The sequence below is a fragment of the Aphis gossypii genome, chromosome 3 (genome assembly GCF_020184175.1).
Source record: "Aphis gossypii isolate Hap1 chromosome 3, ASM2018417v2, whole genome shotgun sequence".
NCBI classification, from domain to species: Eukaryota; Metazoa; Arthropoda; class Insecta; order Hemiptera; family Aphididae; genus Aphis; species Aphis gossypii.
Window position 1 is genome coordinate 53,345,735 of NC_065532.1, and position 19,404 is coordinate 53,365,138.

Sequence of the window (19,404 nt, forward strand, 5' to 3'; positions counted from 1 at the left end):
AGTTTCTAAACCTTCAAATATCAACTGATATTAAAACTAAATTATAGATGTAGGTATAAAAATATGAGAAAAACAAACATTAATCATCAACATTTAACAATAGCCAATTCAGGTACGCGTATATTATATATTATAATAAATTGTGATATTTTAGCCGATTTTCAGAACAGACATATATTCAGCGACGTCGATCACAATAATATATTAATATGTATAAGTACTGCGGATTTAAGTCAATTAAATGTTTACTTTTTTTAGTTAACTCAATCATTTAAAAGATTTAATTTAACAACTATTCCATTTTATGACTATGAGTACGTAGGTACAATTCGGACAAATTATGACTAAAAAGAGTAGGTAAGTAACTCTGTAAGTAATTCTGAGTGGGCATACGTTTACTTTTACTTTCTAAATCATTCAAACAGCGTCTCCGAAAGTTATAAAGTATAATTATAATACTTTATCAATAATTATGTTTTATATATTTTTATACTTATACTACCCATACATACTTTATATGACTTAAATATACAACTATACAAAATATCTAAGAATATTAAAATTAATAAAACTGTGATCATAACAGTTAATTAATTGTAACATCATCCGTCTAGTAAATTTAGTCGATTATATAAATTAATCAAATCCATTTTATAACCCACACCAGGCCACAGGTCTATTTTATTTATTTTGTATTCTGAGGCATTGGCATCCAATTTTAGCGTGACTTAGTTAGTATTTTATCCATAAGTGTGGGTATTATAACTCATATTCATTAACGTACGCAATAGATATTTGGACGTTAAGCTCAAAATATGAGAACAATATAACATACTATATAGTATTATTTACCACCAGTGGTACTCACCACTCACCAAAAGAATCATAATAATTAGGTAATTACTTATTTAGAACAACAGTTTGCGGTTTTAGAACTTAAAAACTCTACTATCAGATGCCATTACATAAGTAGGTATTTAATATTTTAAATTTTCCATTTCTCTAAAAAAATAAACTATAATAAAAATTATTTAAATGAACAAGTAACAGTAGAATCGCCATTCGCCACAATTTTGAATCTTGTACTCTTGACTTATGCACAGAATAGAACTTGACTCTTGTCTCGACGTCCTAACTCCTAATGTGAATCATGAATTCGTGAATGATAACACTATAGAGTATAGATAACAACATTGTTATTTAATACAATAACAATTAACAACAACTACTAAGATAACTACAACTTACTGTCTGCCTTAGAAACTATAAAATAAGAATACAATATAAATACACGGAGTACCTATACAACATAATTGTATGTGTGATCTATAATCGCAGTGTAACCAACATTTATTACGGAATATGAATATTTTTAACGGTTTTTTTTTATAACGAAAATGCAGATTAGATCAAATAGTAGCCAGTAGCCAGTAGCCACTATTTTCATTATATTTTTACAATAATATATTAAATTACCTATAGGCTTAATATGTGTATTGTGTATTACTTACTACATACAAATATTTAGACATTTAGACCATTTAGTATACACTAACTTCTAACACTCCGTCTAACACTACACACTTGCACTTTACAGTTACACTTGTCTGTCTTGAGTTGAGTGAATTGATACTCAACTGGGTTTGAAAATTGTTTTCTTTAAATCAATACATGTTCATAATCTGATTAATTTATAATAGCTGCTGTAAAAGAAACTTGCCTAGTTTAACAAAACATATCAACATGAAAAAATCTGCTAAAAGTAAGTACCTACCTGTTTTATTAAAATAAATGTTTCTAGATTATAAATAATCATTTAATTTTTTTTCTCCAGTACGATTAAACACTAAGTCAAAATTGAATGAAAAAACAGAAAATAAATTAATTCATGAAAATTCAAGTAAAATTAAGACATCAATAAAAAATATGTCGGACAAAGAAAATGATATTTTTTCAGATTCTAGTTTAGAATTATTTGATACATTTAAACCCAGATCAAAAACAAAAATCAATTCTGAACAAAATTTCAATAATATTAATGTTGATCACAATGATTTTCCAAAAGAATCAGACGTAAAATCAAAAAAATATATAAATTTTGATTTATCCATTTATAATATCAGTTCTAGTTCAAATGATAGTTTTAAATCATTTACTAGTTTACATTCTAATCCTATTGAAAATAATTATTCAAAAGATAATTTATCTGGTACAAAAGATAGTATTGCTACATTTGAAAGTAAAAATAGAAATGATATACATGACAATTTATTTGAATTTAAAGATAATTATACTACACCAGTAAAAAACCATATTCAAAGCAATCATCTCTCAGAATCTGCTAAACTATTAGACCGAATCTATGGTAAAGAATGGCGATGTGTTGATGGAGTACTTAAGAATTCAAAAACAAAGTATTTAAATGATGAACTATATGACAATTATAATAAGTAAGTATCTTACAAATAGATTAATATTACAAATACCTTAAATTGTACTATATTTTAGAAAACAAATTAATTATAACCAAGGCTCAAAACTTAAGGCATTTGAATTCTGTGTAGAAAGTGAATATTAAAATTCTGGTTTGCTAGAAATTTGATTCATAATGAAACGCTGATTTTAAAAACATTAATTTTTATTGCATGATAATGCATATTTCACAGATTTAACAAAACAATTTATATTTTTTATAAATGATTAATTCAACAACAAAATTTTAGATTCAAATCATTCGAAATTCTATGTTTTTAGTATTATTTCACAAAATAAATTAAATCATTAATAAATATATTAGTGCCTATTACTCCAAATGCACTTAACAATAATATTATAATCTTTATTGTACTGGGGAATTGTGATAGTGACTGTTAACCAGTCTGTATTTATTTTTATCCAAATTTACTAAGGTGTCAATATTGTACCATAGTAAAAAGTGGTTGTTTTAATTTTTTTCCTCACGTACTTAATTTATATAAATTGTATTTTATTCAACAAATTGTATTTTTTTGCATACATTCCAAATGTTTACTGCATATAATGATGTTTTCAACACACATGAACCTATACACATATTATTTGGGTACTTTTTAGTACATACAGGGTGTCCCGTGAGGATTTACCCATTGCGATATCTCGTTATCTGTATTTGTTACCACTATGGTATTAAATAATTCACTGTTTTTCTAGAAACTAGAAAAAATATTAAAAATCAGGAAATTAATGAAATCAAAATGTTGAAACGTCAATATTTTCAGAAAAATTAACTCTACAAAATGGCTATCTTCGATTTTTTTGAAAATAATTAAATAAAAAAATATATTTTTTAACTTTTTTACCAAAACATTAAAATAAATTAAAACATAAAATATTTGTAGTTCTTATTCCTGTGAGTCTTATTAAAAAATCAGAATTATGATATGTCCATTATTTCAGGAGATATCGCAATAGGTAAATCCTCACGGGACACCCTGTATATTTCTGATCTTTGATTATAAACGAATAAAAGTTAACTTATTTAAATTTAAAATAGTTTATAAAATTAAACATAATTTTTATTTAAACTATCTATTACATAAAAAATAAATAATTTTAGGTGTTCTAATGAAAATACTTCCAGCAAACATTACAATGAAATTAAATATTGTAAGTAATATTGGTTGTTATTTCATTAGCTTATGATACTATAATTGTATAATATTTTTAACATACATACAATATGTATTTATTTTAGCACCACCTTCTGAAGTTCTGAAAAAACATCAAGAATACAATATTCAAAATAAAGTGGATGATACTTCAATAATTTTAGAGTATGTTTCTTTTAATATTATGCATATGTTATTTGTGTTAGTTGTATAGATTGTTACAGAATAAGCCCAATATAAAAAAAAATATATTATACAAAACTGTTCATTTATAAAATTCCCTTTTTCTAGTCTGAAATTCTTTGTTTATCTACTATTTATCAGTTATTGGATTAGAATTTTCTAATCAAATTTTAATTTATTAATCATACACTTAATTTGTGAAATTAAAAAAAAAAAATGACTTAAAAATGTTACTTAACAGCCTTAACCTAATGTTTGATTGTGTTTTTTTTATTTTTCAGTTAAATCAACTGCAAATAAATTTTATTATATGAATACATTTAAATATAATATACTGTATTTGTTGTAGAAATTTCAGTTTGTCCAATGATATAAATGAAACACCTGATCAATTAAATATTATCCATCCCTCTACAAGTAAAATACACAATAAGTAAGTAAATAATAAAAAAAAAATCGGTGAGTGTAAATTACTATTAGTATTCTTATGAATGAGAGCTATAGTTAATAAGCTAAAGCTTTAAACAGCATAATAAAATTATAAAAACTTGAGTGAGAGTTAAGCCCATTTAAATATTAATAATAATAATCTAAGGAAGACCAAAATAGGTCTTCTATAAAGTAATTGGATGATTTATTTTTGCAGGATTCCAAAACATTGTACAAATGAAAAACAATTGAAAAATTTAAAAATTATTAAAGAAAATACAATCAAGGAAGATATTAACACAAAAAAAAATGGTGCTAACCAAAATCTACAATCTAAAATGTTAATTAAATCTAATATAGAAGCAACACTATCATTTTTAAGTTCTCTATCATGTAAGTATTTCTAGAACATTGATTAATTACATTTTAATAGAATAATAGTAAGATGTTAATAGTAATATTTTGTCCAAGATTATAAGATTAAAAAAACAATACTTAATGTATCTACAAAAAAATCTGTATTTCATTTATTATTATTTCAATATAGATTATCAATGTGAGTCATGTATCAACCAATATACACTAAATTATCTAAGACAGAATAAATCAACTTTTGACTTTTAGTTTATGATATAAATAATGATGAATATCAGATTTTGAACAAAGTAAAGAATATATTAATTGTTCACGATGTGTAGTTTTTATTAGTGGGGGTGGGGGTGTATACCATAACTTGTCAAAATATGCTTCAATTTAAAACTTGAGGGGTGGTTTCCAGTGGAAAATTGATTATTCTTGATGCATTATAGAGGTCTGAAGTAAGAAGTTTCCTGCAGTTTTCAAAAAAATCACGAATCACTGTAAAGACTTAAAATTTTCACCAAATGTTTATATTATCTTTATTTATAATAACAATTCAATTTTTGAAAATATTCTGGCTTTTTGAGCTATTTATAGACAACTGCAATTTTAGATTTTTTTATTTATTTTTTTTTTTTTCAAAGTTCGATAGTAAAAATTTTGAAAATTTATTTAATACAAAGCTCTTAAAGAGTTAGTATTATATGTGTAAAATAACAATAATTTACAATCAATGAATTTTAGAATTTTGTTATAGCTAAATATTACTAATCAGAAACTTGAAACATACACCAGTTATTTAAATTGAAATTTTCTGTGCATAATTTAATTTTGAAGTATTTATGTCATAAACTGTCTTTTTCACTACCCAGTGGAAAATATATATCCTTGGGACTTAGGCTGTCAAATCATCTGTGTTCAGAATCATTTTTCATGTACATTGATATCCATCATTGCATTCAAATTTAACTCACTCACTATGGTGAACTACCTTATATCCGATGTCCATTCGATACCTACTGTACAGCAAAGTGTTACCCACTTTACCACCCTTTTTTGTAATTTAATTTTAGTTTGGTTATTTTGAGAGTTTTAAAGAAAGTTATCATCATCAAATACAACTGGACTGTTTTGTTCTTTTCATATTATAAGTTAGTTGCCTAAGTAGTATTATTACAAATGTTCCTAACTTATGAATTTTAATATAGAATTAATAAAAAAGAGAAATTATAATTTATAATAATGGAACAAAAAATAGAATAATTTTTTTTTGTTTTTTCTACTGCAAATAAGGAAAACTTAATCAACTAAGTTAATAATAAAAAATGTAGGTCAACAATTGATGTAATGATAATAAAGATATTACAATTAATAAAATAATTTTTCATTATTCGTCCATTGGTAAGTATTTGGTTTTGAAGGTTTTATATTTTCGTTAATAATATTGATATCACATGAAAAAACTACATTATTTAATAAATATACAGAATCTATTCTTTTTTATTTAATTTAATACAATATTTCAGGTTTTACTGGATCTATGAAATGTGACCCTGAGGCTGAAAAATTCAAACTAAAGTTTAAAAAAAATAAAGATGATTTGGTGTCAGTATTATTTAAATTATTCAACAAAGAAGTATTTGATGATAAGGTAAATCAAATGCATTATAATATGTTTTAATTAATAAAAACTTCATCATTCTTCTAATTCTGACAATGTTATGTACTTAATGTATTTGAGTATATTAAATATTAGAATAAACCTCAAAGAATATATTATTTACTCCTAGAAGTCCACATTAAGTGATTTTCTATCAATACAACATTTAAATTACAGTAATTTAAATGCCAGTTTAAGTCACATGTTATCATAATCAAAATAAATACATGATGCTACAAACTGTCCGTTTTATGTTGAATGGTGAAAAAAATTATTTGTCAATCCTACTGTTTTTTAATTAAATACATTTCTTTTCTACCGTCTTACTTGTCAAGGTACCTGACTGTCAGGTGTGTAGCCAGGATTTTTTATGGGTCATTTTAATTTTAAATATAACCTGTGTAGAGATGGTTGTAGTAATCTGTTTTCATAATATAATCAAATATGAAATAGCTCCATATAAAAACATATTTTTTTTGTTTATCTTATGTCTTTAGAAAAAAATATTTTTTGTCTAAATATGCAATGGACAAGGCCATAACTGAAAAAAAATGTTGGGGGGATTCCAACATTTTTTTAAATATCTAGATACTGTACACTTATCATTTTTATCTATAATTTACGCTAAATATTTCTACTTTTAAAAATTTCGAAGGGGAAGGGGTTCAGATCTCTGGACCTCCCAGTTACGGCCTTGGCAATAAGGGATGGTTGTTAATAACAAAATGTACTCCCATGACTATACCATTAATAAATGTTATTTATTAAATTATAACTATATTTTTACTACTTATAAATTATTATTATTTTTCATTTAAAAAATAGGAAATGAATAAATAATCAGTTGTTTTGTAGGGAGAACATTTTGCAATGATCACAAAATTGTGTATGTTCTAATAATTTTAATTTTAATACAAATTCTTAAATTTATCATACATAAATTGATATTATATAATATCATACTACTTTATCTGATCTTAAAACTTATATTCATTATCAATTATTTAATAAGTGTTCAATCTGGTTATAATTATTTGTATTTCTAGTTAACTGCAAGATAAATGCTATCTAAAAAATAAAATAAACAGATAAATATTCTTTAAAAGTAATATAACAGTATGACAAGAAATTATATTTCATATTTGTAAGGCATTATTAAAGCACATGTATAATATCTCTCTATCTTTATTACTAATAAGTAATGAATTATTAGTATTTTATTTTTTGCTATTTATTTTAATTGTTATATCATTTAACAATATTTAACGACCACAATTAAATATCTTCCAGTCAAAGCAACCCTAGCAAGTTGTCCAAGATTCTAAAAATGTAATATTTACTATTTATATTTTGTTTTACTAGCTTCCAGCTGATATGAATTTCAAATGGAATGCACGATTAAGGTCAACTGCTGGTGCATGTTTCAATAAACGTTCAGTCAAAATAAACAAAAATTTAGATTGTGAAAGAGTTTCTCGCATTGAACTTTCTACTAAAGTAAATTGTTATTAATTAATTAGTTTTGTTTCTAATAAAATAGAAAAAAAACTATAAATTCATAATATATATATTATTTTATAGATTATTGATACAGGAGAAAGATTAAGAGATACATTAATTCATGAGCTTTGTCATGCCGCCTGTTGGATATTTAATGGTATTTCTGAAGGACATGGTCCTCAATGGAAAAGCTGGGCAAATAAAGCTATGCAAAAGTTTCCAGAACTCCCAATAATCAAAAGATGCCATAGTTATGACATACAAACCAAATTTACCTATAAATGTGTAAAATGTGGTTATAGGTGAGTTATGAAATATTTTGTTACTTGTATTAAGTATAAATCTTATGTATTTAATTAAATAAGTAATAATTGGGCTAGTCTTGTGGATTATTATGTATAATCTTATTATTTATTTCAGTTTTGGGCGTCATTCAAAATCTTTGAATCTGGAGAAAAAAAGATGTGGACTTTGTTATGGAGAATTTGAATTAATCAAAAACAAAATTAATAATAACCCTATTCCTAATAATAATTTCCCAGTTGTTCACGAAGACCCATTGAAAGAATTATACAGTTTAAATGATGTACATCAAAAACCTAAACCTCCCAAAAAACTATCAAAATTTGCTATATTTGTAAAAGAAAATTATAGCCGAGTAAAAAGAGAAAATCCTTTATCAAAGCATGGTGAAATAATGAAATTACTGGGATCTCAATTTGCAACAACTAAAGTATTGACTCCTGATGAAGTGTTCGATAACTTATTTAATAGTTAACATTACTATTAAAAAATTTTATTTTATTAGAACAAATTTTTTGACTAAGACTTTTAAAAATTTATTTTTACATTAATATACATTTAAGTAAGATATATAATACTAGTACTATATGCAGACTATTACTACAATGGATTGTTAATTAATTTGTTGATACAGAGTACATATTATTATAACTAAAAAGTAGATTTGAAAGAACATTGGTATTCGAATAGTAATTTAAAATTATTATTTATTTATGCTGATAACTATTATAAACAATTTTATGATTAAAAACAAAATATTTTAATGGATACTAAAAATAAATTTTTATTTATTAATTTCTAATAACTAATATAAGAAATTACTAAGTGTATAAACATAATATGGCTTAATTTCCAGAGTAAAAAAGATGTGCAAATAAATAAAATAAAAATCCTTACATTAGTTAATATTCAAAATAAGGTTTAATTTCAACGTTAAAAAAAATAAAATAAAATTAGTTATTAAAAAGTTGGTTTATCCTAAATCTATGTTTGATAGTTGGATATTTTGTTGTTCATTTCGTGCTACAAAATATGATGTATCATCTATGCTAACAGGTGTAGGGACAAATGGAGGCACTTCATTTAATAGATTATCCCAATCAATATTAGAAAATAATTCTGTAGAAGATCTCAACTCTGAACCTGAATATCTTTTATTTTGATCTACTGCCATCAAACTATCGATTGCTTCCATTGCTTCTCTAGATAATGTTTGATCTCCAGACGGCCACTCTAATTCTGAAAATTTGAGTTTAGAATTATTAGAAATCCTAAGGTTAACTTTAACAAAATTAATTTTTCGAAAATTACCACGTCTGAGAATATCTTCAAATATTTCTTGTACTGTTTCACCCTCGAATGGAACAACTCCTGTCATAAATTCATAAAGACAAACACCCAATGCCCACCAATCAACACCAGATCCTACATCATTCATTTATTTGGTAAATTAGAAATTACATCATGATTTATAAATAATAATATAATTACCATGCTCTACTCCTTGGATTAATTCTGGAGCTAAATAATATGGTGTACCTAATATTCTACCATCACTCGCTCTTTTTCCTTTCCTTAAAGATTTTGGAGTTCGATATGGAGTTAATTTTGGTAAATATGGTGTTGCAATTGGACTCATAATTAATTCTTCCTGTAATTAATAAATAATATTAATAAAATATTAATTCATATTATATTTTATTTTTACCATATTAGAGCCTTTTAAAAAAGATGGTGATTTTGTAGGAGTTGGTAAACAAAATCTTGTAGTTTTCATTGTTTTTGGTGTGTCCCCATAAGAACGTTTACGAGAACATTGTACAGGAGTAGATATTGCAACACGACTACCACTTAACCTTTCTTCAGCTCTAAATTGAATTTATTAATGTTTCATTTGAAAAATAAATTCTTGTAAATAACCTTACTTCAATTTCATAACACTTTTTATGGCTGAGCTTGATGATGTATTAGATCCAATACTAGACAAATCCACTTGTTTAATTTGTTGAGTAAGACCACAGCTATTTAATGTATTACCTTCTAAATCTCTGAGTGGTAAAATTCTTCGTCTGTATCTTCTTGAGGAATCAGAACCAGATGATTTGAATCTTTTACTTGAAATATAATAGTATAATACTTCTTAATTGTATATGATTTCAACAGAAATAGCAATAAATAATTAATTTAAGAAAATACAATGAATATGCAAAACAACAAATCCAAAATGATACTTAGTATTTTAGCAATCGAGTTATATTTTTATTATACAGGGAATTAAAAACCTGTAGAGAAAGACAAGTTATTAAACACATGAAAACAGTATCATAGTTTATGATAGAAGTTGGAATTGTATTGGAAATATATTTTAACCATTTAGGCAGAAGTCAATTGTATACTAAATTAATAAGAGATTTATCATTTTGATATAAGCTAAAAATAGATTTATAACTAACTGTGTAATACCTATTATTTTTTAAAATAAAAAACACCGTAGCCATTACCAGAGCGAAAAGCTCAAAAATTGTTAAAAATTAATATAAGTTTAATCAATCTTAAACATCCTTCCTAATAATAATCAAGGTTGGTCATTGAAGTATAATATTATTTTTCAAGCTTTAGATTTCAATACCATAGCCAATAGAGGAAAAGGATCAGTACTGGTTTAGTTGATGACTGCCACTTACATCTCTCGTTTTTTTTATGTTATAAAATGTATAATATACTTGTATATAATACTGCAGAGTTTTGACCACTTGCATACATTTTTACTATATTTATTCATACATGAATGTCATGATGTATACTTTTTTAACGATTTATTTATTCATATTATTTATCTATTTTTATTTTGATTGCCTAGTTTTTAATGCATGATGTATTATTATTCGTACATTTTTATACAATTTAATGATTGATTATAACATCGAAAACACAAGACATGTAAGTGGAGGTAGGATTACCTTCTTGGCAAGGATCAACTAGACCAGTAATAAAGGATTTATAGTTCCCCCTTCCATTTGGCTATATTTATGTATATGTGCTATTCAGTATTTTACTAATTTTAACAAAATGTAGGCAGATATTCCATAAGTGTAAACAGAAAGTAATTGAATAATCACATTTTTATCACTGAATATTAGATATTAGAATATCATATCTTAAATGTATCTACCCTTAACTACGTCAATAATTCAATCAAGTATATTTTACCTCCTCTTACCCCACCAATTCAAACTTGGTTATACCATTGTTACAGCACATTACTCAATTAATTAGGTTAGGTAGCAATTGAAATTTTGCAACTTTTTAAGATCATGTAAATTCAAATTTGATGATTCAAAAAAAATTATTTCTAAATGTACCTAAAATTTTTTGTAGAGCATGGTGTATCGTGAACTTTATCCTTATCATTTATACTACATCCACAATCTGTAGAAACGCTACAATTTTGACAAGTATAAAATGTGGTTCCTTCTAATGTATTGTTAGCTGATTGAAATGGTACTATCCCAGATACATGACTACTGTTATAATCATCTTCATCTAAATCCATATTAAGTCCCATACTAACACCACTGGCAAAAGTTTTCTCATTTGAACCCTATACAAACAGCAAACAATTAGATTAATTATATGGTACAATATAATATAAAAAAAGTTATTTCTACTTACAAATGAAAAATGTGATGTTAAAGATAGTAACTGACCAGGGGTTCTAGTAGGGACATTTGGAGAATTATTCATAAAATCTGTTATTTCCAAATCTATAAATATTCCAAAATTAATTATATTACCTATAATATACAATATCATTTCTATTTACCTCGATGAATTGTAATTCGACTAAGACCAAAATCAGTCAATTTAATATGACCATGACCGGATATTAACATATTATCAGGTTTTAAGTCTCTATGCACAATACCATGACTAAAATATGAATAAAAATAAAAAAACATTGATTACTAAAAGATATTAATTTAGTGTTTCAAGGATCTAAACTTGCATAAATAGCTGTATTTAGTTAAAGTTTTAATAGAATTGTCTTAGTTATTAGATAGTTGTAGTTGTTGGAATTTAGTAGTATTAAGGAATTTTTTAAATTATAATAATTATTAATTGTTACTAATATTTACAAAATTTAAACAAGATATTTTTTTTAAGAATTGGTTTATGGAACATATTGATAGATCGCATTGTATATTTTATTGTTGCATAAATAACAATGAATGTTCAATATAAATGTACATCATTATAATTTATCAGCTATTAAATAATACCTGTGAAGATACTGCAAGGCTAATGCAACTTCAGCAACATAAAATGTTGCTACATCTTCTGAAAAATAACCCATGACACTTAGCAATGATTTAACATCACCACCAACCATATACTCCATAACCTTCAATAATATAAATAAAATTAAATAATAAAATATAACCGTAAGCTTTTATAATACACTATAGCAGCAGGTTCATTGTTTTTAAATATAAATATATTTTTATCAAGATTATAATAAATGCTAATGAATTATTATACAATATTTTTTAAAGAAAAAATTTAAATTACCAAATAAATACAGCTTGATGTCTGTAATGAATAGAACAGTTTTACACAAAATGGACTATTTGCTAATGCCAAAGCATTTCTTTCATTAACAACTGCAATAAATAATAATAAAACATAATGAATCTATAATTACTTATATTGTGTAGTAAATATCATGAAAAAATCACCTTGTGTTATCATATTTTTATTTATCATATCAGTTTTTTTCATAACTTTTATAGCATACATTTGTTCCAAATTGTTTTTCTTATGACCCAAATAAACTTTTCTAAGTTCAAAAAAGAATTAGTTAGGTTAATTAAAATATAGAAAAATTAGACAACTAGCTTAGATTAAATTAGGATATTTTAATAAAATCTACAGAACAGCCTATATAATAAAGTATGAACTCACCCATAAGCTCCTCGACTGATTGGTTTAATAACATTGAAGTCACTTATTTCTGGATGCTAAAAATTTGAAATTTTAAGTTCAATACTTAATAACAAATGTTGAGTTTAATTTAGTTATATACTTATAATATCATATGGACACAACTATTCTGTTTAAATGAATTTTTCGTTTTCTATATTATGAACCTACTTAAATATTTAATACAATATAGGTTAAATTTAAACTGAACATTTTTTTTTACCTTGGTCTCTTTGGCATTTTTTACAATAGTATTCAATAAAGTTTTTTCATATGGAAATGCATTCTCTGCATTCACATCAGCCATGTTGATATATAACAACAATCTTGCAAACTGTTAATTTTGTTACAACAATTATACCTAACTTAAAAAATTCTAAATAACTAAATTATTAATTAACCGCCATCAGAATTCAGTATGTTGTTTGAATTATGATAATTCTTATCATTTAATTTTCTATTTCATGGGACAAAGAAAAATCGTTGGCATCATAGACTTAATATAAGTCTATGGTTGCACTGCGTCGCTGGATTCGGAAACACTGATTACTGATTAGTGATTAGACTCGTTCATTTCAAAGACTCGACTCATTGAGTCAAGTTGTTTACATAGTACACATCTCTAGCCGATTCCATCATGGTCCTCGTCGACTTAAAGGTGAGTGAATATTTTTCATCCGATCCAATCGATCTAACCGCGTTCCGACGACTGATCATCATCGGAAGCCCGAACTCCTAGTTTCTGTAGGTATCAATTTTTAAATTTATACCTACAGATCCTTCAATACATTTTAATATCGCACCGGATTAGTGTTCTAATGAACGCTCATACTCAGCAGCCACAAATTGGTTTTAAGGCTCTAAACAACTGGTGCCACATCATCTACATTCTTATATTGCAATATACCCTTACGCATTACTAAGGTGTAATACTCATTAAGAATACATAAGTCCCAAATCAAAAGAAAAATAGTCGTTTTATCCCAAATCCTGTGTACAATAATAGTGTTTCGTGTTACAGAAGGGAGGTAACAAGTCTTCGGAGAAGACCAAAAATCGTATGCGCGAATTGAGAATTCGCAAATTATGTTTGAACATTTGTGTCGGCGAATCCGGTGACAAGCTTACCCGTGCTGCTAAGGTGCGTTATTATTGTTATATCTATCATACCAAATGTCTAACATTATGTTGCTGTTTTCTAGGTGTTGGAACAATTGACTGGCCAACAGCCCGTGTTCTCAAAGGCTCGTTATACAGTCAGATCTTTTAGTATCAGAAGAAATGAAAAAATTGCAGTGCACTGCACAGTTCGTGGTGCCAAGGCTGAAGAAATCTTGGAACGTGGATTAAAAGTAAGATTTTCATGTTTTTTTTTTTTTTTTTGTCAATCAATTTATAATATGTATGTCATCAGGTTCGTGAATACGAATTGAGGCGAGAGAACTTCTCAGACACTGGTAACTTTGGTTTCGGTATTCAAGAACACATCGATTTGGGTATCAAATACGATCCCAGTATTGGTATCTATGGTTTAGATTTCTTCGTTGTCTTAGGACGTCAAGGTAAGCTTATTTTATTTTGTTAAATTAAAAAAAAAAATTGAATGTTCGATGTTTTGTGTGATATATTTTTATTTTTCGTTAATTAAATTTAAAAAGTTAAAATAAACCTGATAAATAAAATAAATTGATGTGAATATCAATATTTACTAATTATTTTTTGTCATTTTCTTATAAATAATTAGGCTTAGATAATATATATAAGATACATTTTTTCTCCACACACCTGAGATAATTGATAGTTAAGGTAATTCATTCTCATGCATGGTTTATGATGATAGACTGTCTGATAATTATATAATTTTACTTCTTGCCATATAGATTTTTGAATTAATTTTTAATTTTTACAAAGAATCCCTAAAATATTAAAAGAATTTTGTTTTCTATTTCTTCAAAAATATATTCTTTATACCCTTTGTACTTTCTCTAAAACAGTGGTTCTTAACCAGTGTTCTGCGGACTTAATATAAGTGTTACGGCATAATTTTAAAGTCAGTGAAAAAAATTTTATTTAGGTAGTATTTCTAGTTTTATTCTCTTAACATTTTGACTTTTAAAACAAAACAATGATAAGTTAAACATTTTACTAACATATTTGCAAACTGTGTTTTATGCTATACATTTATAGTTTAATATATTAAACAATTAATAAATTAATGTAATTATTGTTTTATTTTACGGCTGTGTTCCGTGAAAACCTCATAAAATTTTAAATATTATGTTATTCGAAAAAAGTTAAGAATCACTGCTCTAAAATAATGTAGATTGTTCTGGTTTTGAAATTGATAATTATCTTATTTGATAAAATCAAACACAGCATTTATTTTTTAATCAAGTGATTGGTCATTGACAAATGCCTTTTCCATTGATTAGATACATAGATAGTCCATGCTGAATGAATAATTGGAAATAATTAATGAATAGATTTGGATTTGAGATATTTTAGTTTAAGATTAATTAACTCTGACAACAGAGTACATTTTAATTTTAATAATTTATATACTTTACAACTGTGATTCTTGATTATTGTTATTTCTATAAATAGCTTATCAATTATTTATTTGTTTATGACGTTTTTAATTTGTTAATAACATAATAATATATAGCGTGGTGTTTGGTATTTAATATTTAAACTTCATATGTATTTATTTTAATTCAACTACGTCTCATGGAAATAAATGTGTTCATTATTTATGTGGAAAGAAATAATATATATAAGTACTGTGTATTTACTATTTCATCAATTTATTTACTTAACTTGTATTCAATTTTCAAGTTTTTTCGGGCATCCAAAATTAACAGAAATTAATTATGCATAAAAATATAACAATAATAAAGCTTAGGAAAAATTAAAAAAAATCCCTGTATTTTATTTAAACCTAAAAATGTTGTAAATTCTTTAAATTTTACATCAATGGATTCTCAAACGTTAGTGAAAATGCAAATCCGTCATAATGTATGTTAAAAGCCATGTACTAACCAAGAATACAATGTTTCTTTAAGATAATTATAAATCTCTGTCTACTTATAAATATTTAAGATCATTACAAATCAATTTACCAGATCTGACCACAATTAAACGTTGAATTGGTGATTCCAAATTCTAACCTGACTTTAATTCTGATTTATTTAAGCAAATTAAAATGAAAGTTGATTCAATAACTCATGAAAAAACGTTTTGCGCTTAAATATTTGATGAAATGAAAATATAACAGTTCCTGGAATATTCGAAAGTCTTAGATGTTGGATATGAAGGCTTAGGTACTTTTGGTAGAAGTAGTGCAATGGCAAATCAAGCAATGTTGTTTATGATAAGAGGAATATATTTACCATGGAAATTGCCAATTTCTTATTTTCTCTCATCTACCTCAATGAAAGCTACAACATTGTCTGAGTTAATTTTAGAACAGATTAATCTGTTAATAAGTTGTAAACAGCAATTATATGTGATCAAGGACCTAACAATAGGTCAGCATTAACAAAACTAAGTTTTATACAAGAAAATCCACATCTTGTTAAAAATAAAAGAAATAATCTTTTAACAAGTGATACAATATTTAAAAATAATTGAGTTTTATTTCAAGATATTAAAAAAACATATGATATTGATAAACGTACTCCTACTTCTTGCACTCTTCTAAAAATTATTGATTGTCACATTAATCCTGGCCCATTTAAAAAAAATTTCTTGTATATTAATGTATGCTGCTATGCGTATCTGTATTAATACTAATGAATTAAAGTCATCAACAGCTACACATGCTGCTGAATTTGTAAAAGAAATTAACAAACTCTTAGATTGTTTAAATAGTCAAAATCTAAGCAGTGGTGTAAACATTTGAAAAATTTCAAAGGACACTGTAGACCATGTTTAAAATATTATTTACTTTAATTGCAAATTGTTACTTGTTGTCCAATGTCGGCAGTGTCCTTTTAAAGACATTTTATTTTTATAAATAAATGATAATATATAGTCTATTACTACAATCAGCTATATTCTGTATAGTATTATTATTTAATATTAGGTATACTATTTCTGATTATTTATGTAAAAACTGGTGGTGATGAAGTGATAGCGAACTATGATCCGTCACCCGTACAGTTGTACATAATCGTCAATAGTGTACTTCATATTTATTAAATAATTTTTTTAATAATGAATGCAACTACACCACCTATTAACACGTTTCCTCTATTCAAATCGTACATATCCATATGTTTAATCAATGCTTTTTCCCTGTTTTTCTATTGTTCGCCATATCCTTAGTTCTATAATGCTATTTAGAATTAAATCATTTTTAGTACCAATAAAATGTGAAAATGGATCACATGAATGTCTACATTAATTTAAACCAAATTTTACTAATTTTCATTCTTTTTTTTATAGTATGTTATTTAATTATAATGTTGATATTATTACAACTAATTATTGATTACAGAAAAACTTTTTAAATTTATATCAGCGCTTTTTAGGCTTGTTGTAAAACATTGTGTTTTTTTTTAGTACTTACTTCATTTTACAGTAGATTTATTTAATTGAATCAAATTCAGACTTTCTATACCTATTTTGTTGTGCGAGAAATAATTAAATTTAAATAAATATATTATTATAAGTTAACTTGTTAGAGATTAGGTTAAAATAAACAAGTATACATTTCTGTGAAATAATGTAATATATATAGTATCTTTTATTTATATTTTTTTTTTAACCTTAGGTTTCAACGTAGCTCATAGAAGAAGGAAGCAAGGTAAAGTTGGTTACCAACATAGACTTAACAAAGAAGATGCAATGAAGTGGTTCCAAACTAAAGTAAATGTCTACTTTATTGTTATTTATTTTATAAGTAAAGTTATACTAATAATATGTATTTTTATTTTTAGTATGACGGAATCATTTTAGCAGGGAAGAAAAACTAATATTAATTGCGTTTATCAATGCGAAACCCAAAAATAAACATGTTTTTTTCCAAACCGACAGTCTTGTTTTATTTTATACCATAATTCATTTTTACCTACAATTGTAATTCCTCACAAATTATAAAATATGGTTTTATAATAGAAATAAGTAAATTCTTAACTTCAAATGTTATAATTTTAAATGAGAATTACCAGTATTGTAAATTATGAATGAAAATAGATTATGATAAATTATAAAATTAAATCCCTGTCTACGAGCATGCACTTGGAAGTAGAATATGTCATTCTTAAACTTTTTTTGTCTCAGATGTTGAATTATGTATTGATTGAATTTATTTCCATAAATGATGTTTTACTTTTAATGTGCATTGTGTATGATAGTCAAATAGTTAATAAAAGATTTGTTAAAACTTTTTTTGTAGTCCCTCAGTCATCTAATTTTGGAATTTTATAGAATTTTTTCTCCAAACCTTAAAGATTAAAGGACTTAACTTTGTATTTTCTCCATACCAAATAATGAGTATGTATAGAGTTTGACCTATTTGAATAATGGGCTGGTTTTATTTTCTACCAACTTGAAATTCAGTATGTTTATAAATACTATTATTTATGTTTGCCGCTCTTGCATTACTGACAAATTCAAAAGTAATATAAATGACATTATTTATTACCAGCTTATTTATGCATCTTAATTACCTTTTTAGGTTTATTAACTGAATGATGATAAGATTCAGGTACTAAGTATTTTAAAATTGTACAGTGTGATGCTACAAACTTAGTAATTATTGTTTTGATCAAAACCGTATCTATATATTTTATATTTATAAGTCTTATTTGAATTTTTTGAAGAGGAGGGTTATTTGTAATTAATGTTCAATACATTTTTAACCATTGCTAGTAAAGGGAAGAATGTATGTATCGAGCCCTCAAATAACACAATTATACTAAAAAAAAAATGCAATTTCTTAAAATTTCAATTAAGATGCTTAGTTAACAAAAATATAAAATAAATATATCCATCTATAAAATTGTTTATATTATAATATATAGATAGTTTTCTAGTTGCAATAATTTAATATGAGATTTAACCAGTTTCATCTTAAACTGGTCAAATAAATCTTAATGTTATATTTTTTATCTATTGCCTTAATTTTAGATTCTGAACGGAGTGATGAATGTATTGATTCTATAAAGTTGTGTTTTTATGTGTGTGTAAGTACAGCATAATTAGTCGAAATAATGCATCTATTTCAAACTTTGGGGGTGGTTTTCGATGGCAAAATAAATATCCTTGGTGCATTTTAAAGGTAAAAAGAAAGAATTTTCAAAACAAAAGATGACGGAAAACTAGTTTTCGACCCAAATC

The 19,404-nt window shown here is 25.4% G+C and overlaps 3 protein-coding genes across 4 annotated transcripts; 2 read left to right on the plus strand and 1 right to left on the minus strand.

Moving 5' to 3' along the window:
• The first annotated feature begins 1,131 nt into the window (after positions 1 to 1,131).
• Positions 1,132 to 8,670, plus strand: LOC114126153 (germ cell nuclear acidic protein-like). Its single transcript, XM_027990039.2, has 10 exons — positions 1,132 to 1,762; positions 1,835 to 2,450; positions 3,596 to 3,645; positions 3,734 to 3,812; positions 4,180 to 4,263; positions 4,477 to 4,652; positions 6,146 to 6,270; positions 7,642 to 7,776; positions 7,861 to 8,081; positions 8,200 to 8,670. Exons 1-10 carry the CDS (start codon positions 1,744 to 1,746, stop codon positions 8,555 to 8,557), a joined length of 1,863 nt encoding a protein of 620 aa, XP_027845840.2. The 5' UTR covers positions 1,132 to 1,743; the 3' UTR covers positions 8,558 to 8,670.
• A 314-nt stretch (positions 8,671 to 8,984) lies between these two features.
• LOC114126152 (serine/threonine-protein kinase greatwall) lies at positions 8,985 to 13,491 on the minus strand. Of its 2 annotated transcripts, none has more exons than XM_027990037.2 (13): positions 13,286 to 13,491; positions 13,045 to 13,100; positions 12,819 to 12,919; positions 12,652 to 12,743; positions 12,363 to 12,484; positions 11,906 to 12,012; positions 11,755 to 11,846; positions 11,445 to 11,683; positions 10,008 to 10,196; positions 9,791 to 9,950; positions 9,574 to 9,733; positions 9,394 to 9,507; positions 8,985 to 9,321 (listed from the first exon to the last, which is right to left on the minus strand). In XM_027990037.2, exons 1-13 carry the CDS (start codon positions 13,367 to 13,369, stop codon positions 9,056 to 9,058), a joined length of 1,782 nt encoding a protein of 593 aa, XP_027845838.1. In that variant the 5' UTR covers positions 13,370 to 13,491; the 3' UTR covers positions 8,985 to 9,055. The 2 variants fall into 2 exon arrangements, with proteins under 2 accessions (XP_027845838.1, XP_050059566.1); XM_050203609.1 differs by having other exon boundaries at positions 12,819 to 12,914; positions 13,286 to 13,434.
• Positions 13,492 to 13,553: 62 nt separating this feature from the next.
• LOC114126154 (60S ribosomal protein L11-like) lies at positions 13,554 to 18,092 on the plus strand. Its single transcript, XM_027990040.2, has 6 exons — positions 13,554 to 13,720; positions 14,084 to 14,203; positions 14,265 to 14,414; positions 14,477 to 14,624; positions 17,837 to 17,931; positions 18,003 to 18,092. Exons 1-6 carry the CDS (start codon positions 13,700 to 13,702, stop codon positions 18,036 to 18,038), a joined length of 570 nt encoding a protein of 189 aa, XP_027845841.1. The 5' UTR covers positions 13,554 to 13,699; the 3' UTR covers positions 18,039 to 18,092.
• Positions 18,093 to 19,404: the final 1,312 nt, after the last annotated feature.

Coding starts and splice junctions, on each gene's coding strand:
- LOC114126153 (XM_027990039.2), top strand. Junction 7,777..7,860: donor GCATTGAACTTTCTACTAAA/GTAAATTGTTAT, acceptor ATTATTTTATAG/ATTATTGATACAGGAGAAAG. Junction 8,082..8,199: donor TGTGTAAAATGTGGTTATAG/GTGAGTTATGAA, acceptor TATTTATTTCAG/TTTTGGGCGTCATTCAAAAT.
- LOC114126152 (XM_027990037.2), bottom strand. CDS start 13,369: ATGGCTGATGTGAATGCAGAGAATGCATTTCCATATGAAAAAACTTTA. Junction 13,101..13,285: donor AAAATGCCAAAGAGACCAAG/GTAAAAAAAAAT, acceptor TCAAATTTTTAG/CATCCAGAAATAAGTGACTT. Junction 12,744..12,818: donor TAAAAATATGATAACACAAG/GTGATTTTTTCA, acceptor TATTTATTGCAG/TTGTTAATGAAAGAAATGCT.
- LOC114126154 (XM_027990040.2), top strand. CDS start 13,700: ATGGTCCTCGTCGACTTAAAG. Junction 14,204..14,264: donor AGCTTACCCGTGCTGCTAAG/GTGCGTTATTAT, acceptor GCTGTTTTCTAG/GTGTTGGAACAATTGACTGG. Junction 17,932..18,002: donor TGAAGTGGTTCCAAACTAAA/GTAAATGTCTAC, acceptor TTTTATTTTTAG/TATGACGGAATCATTTTAGC.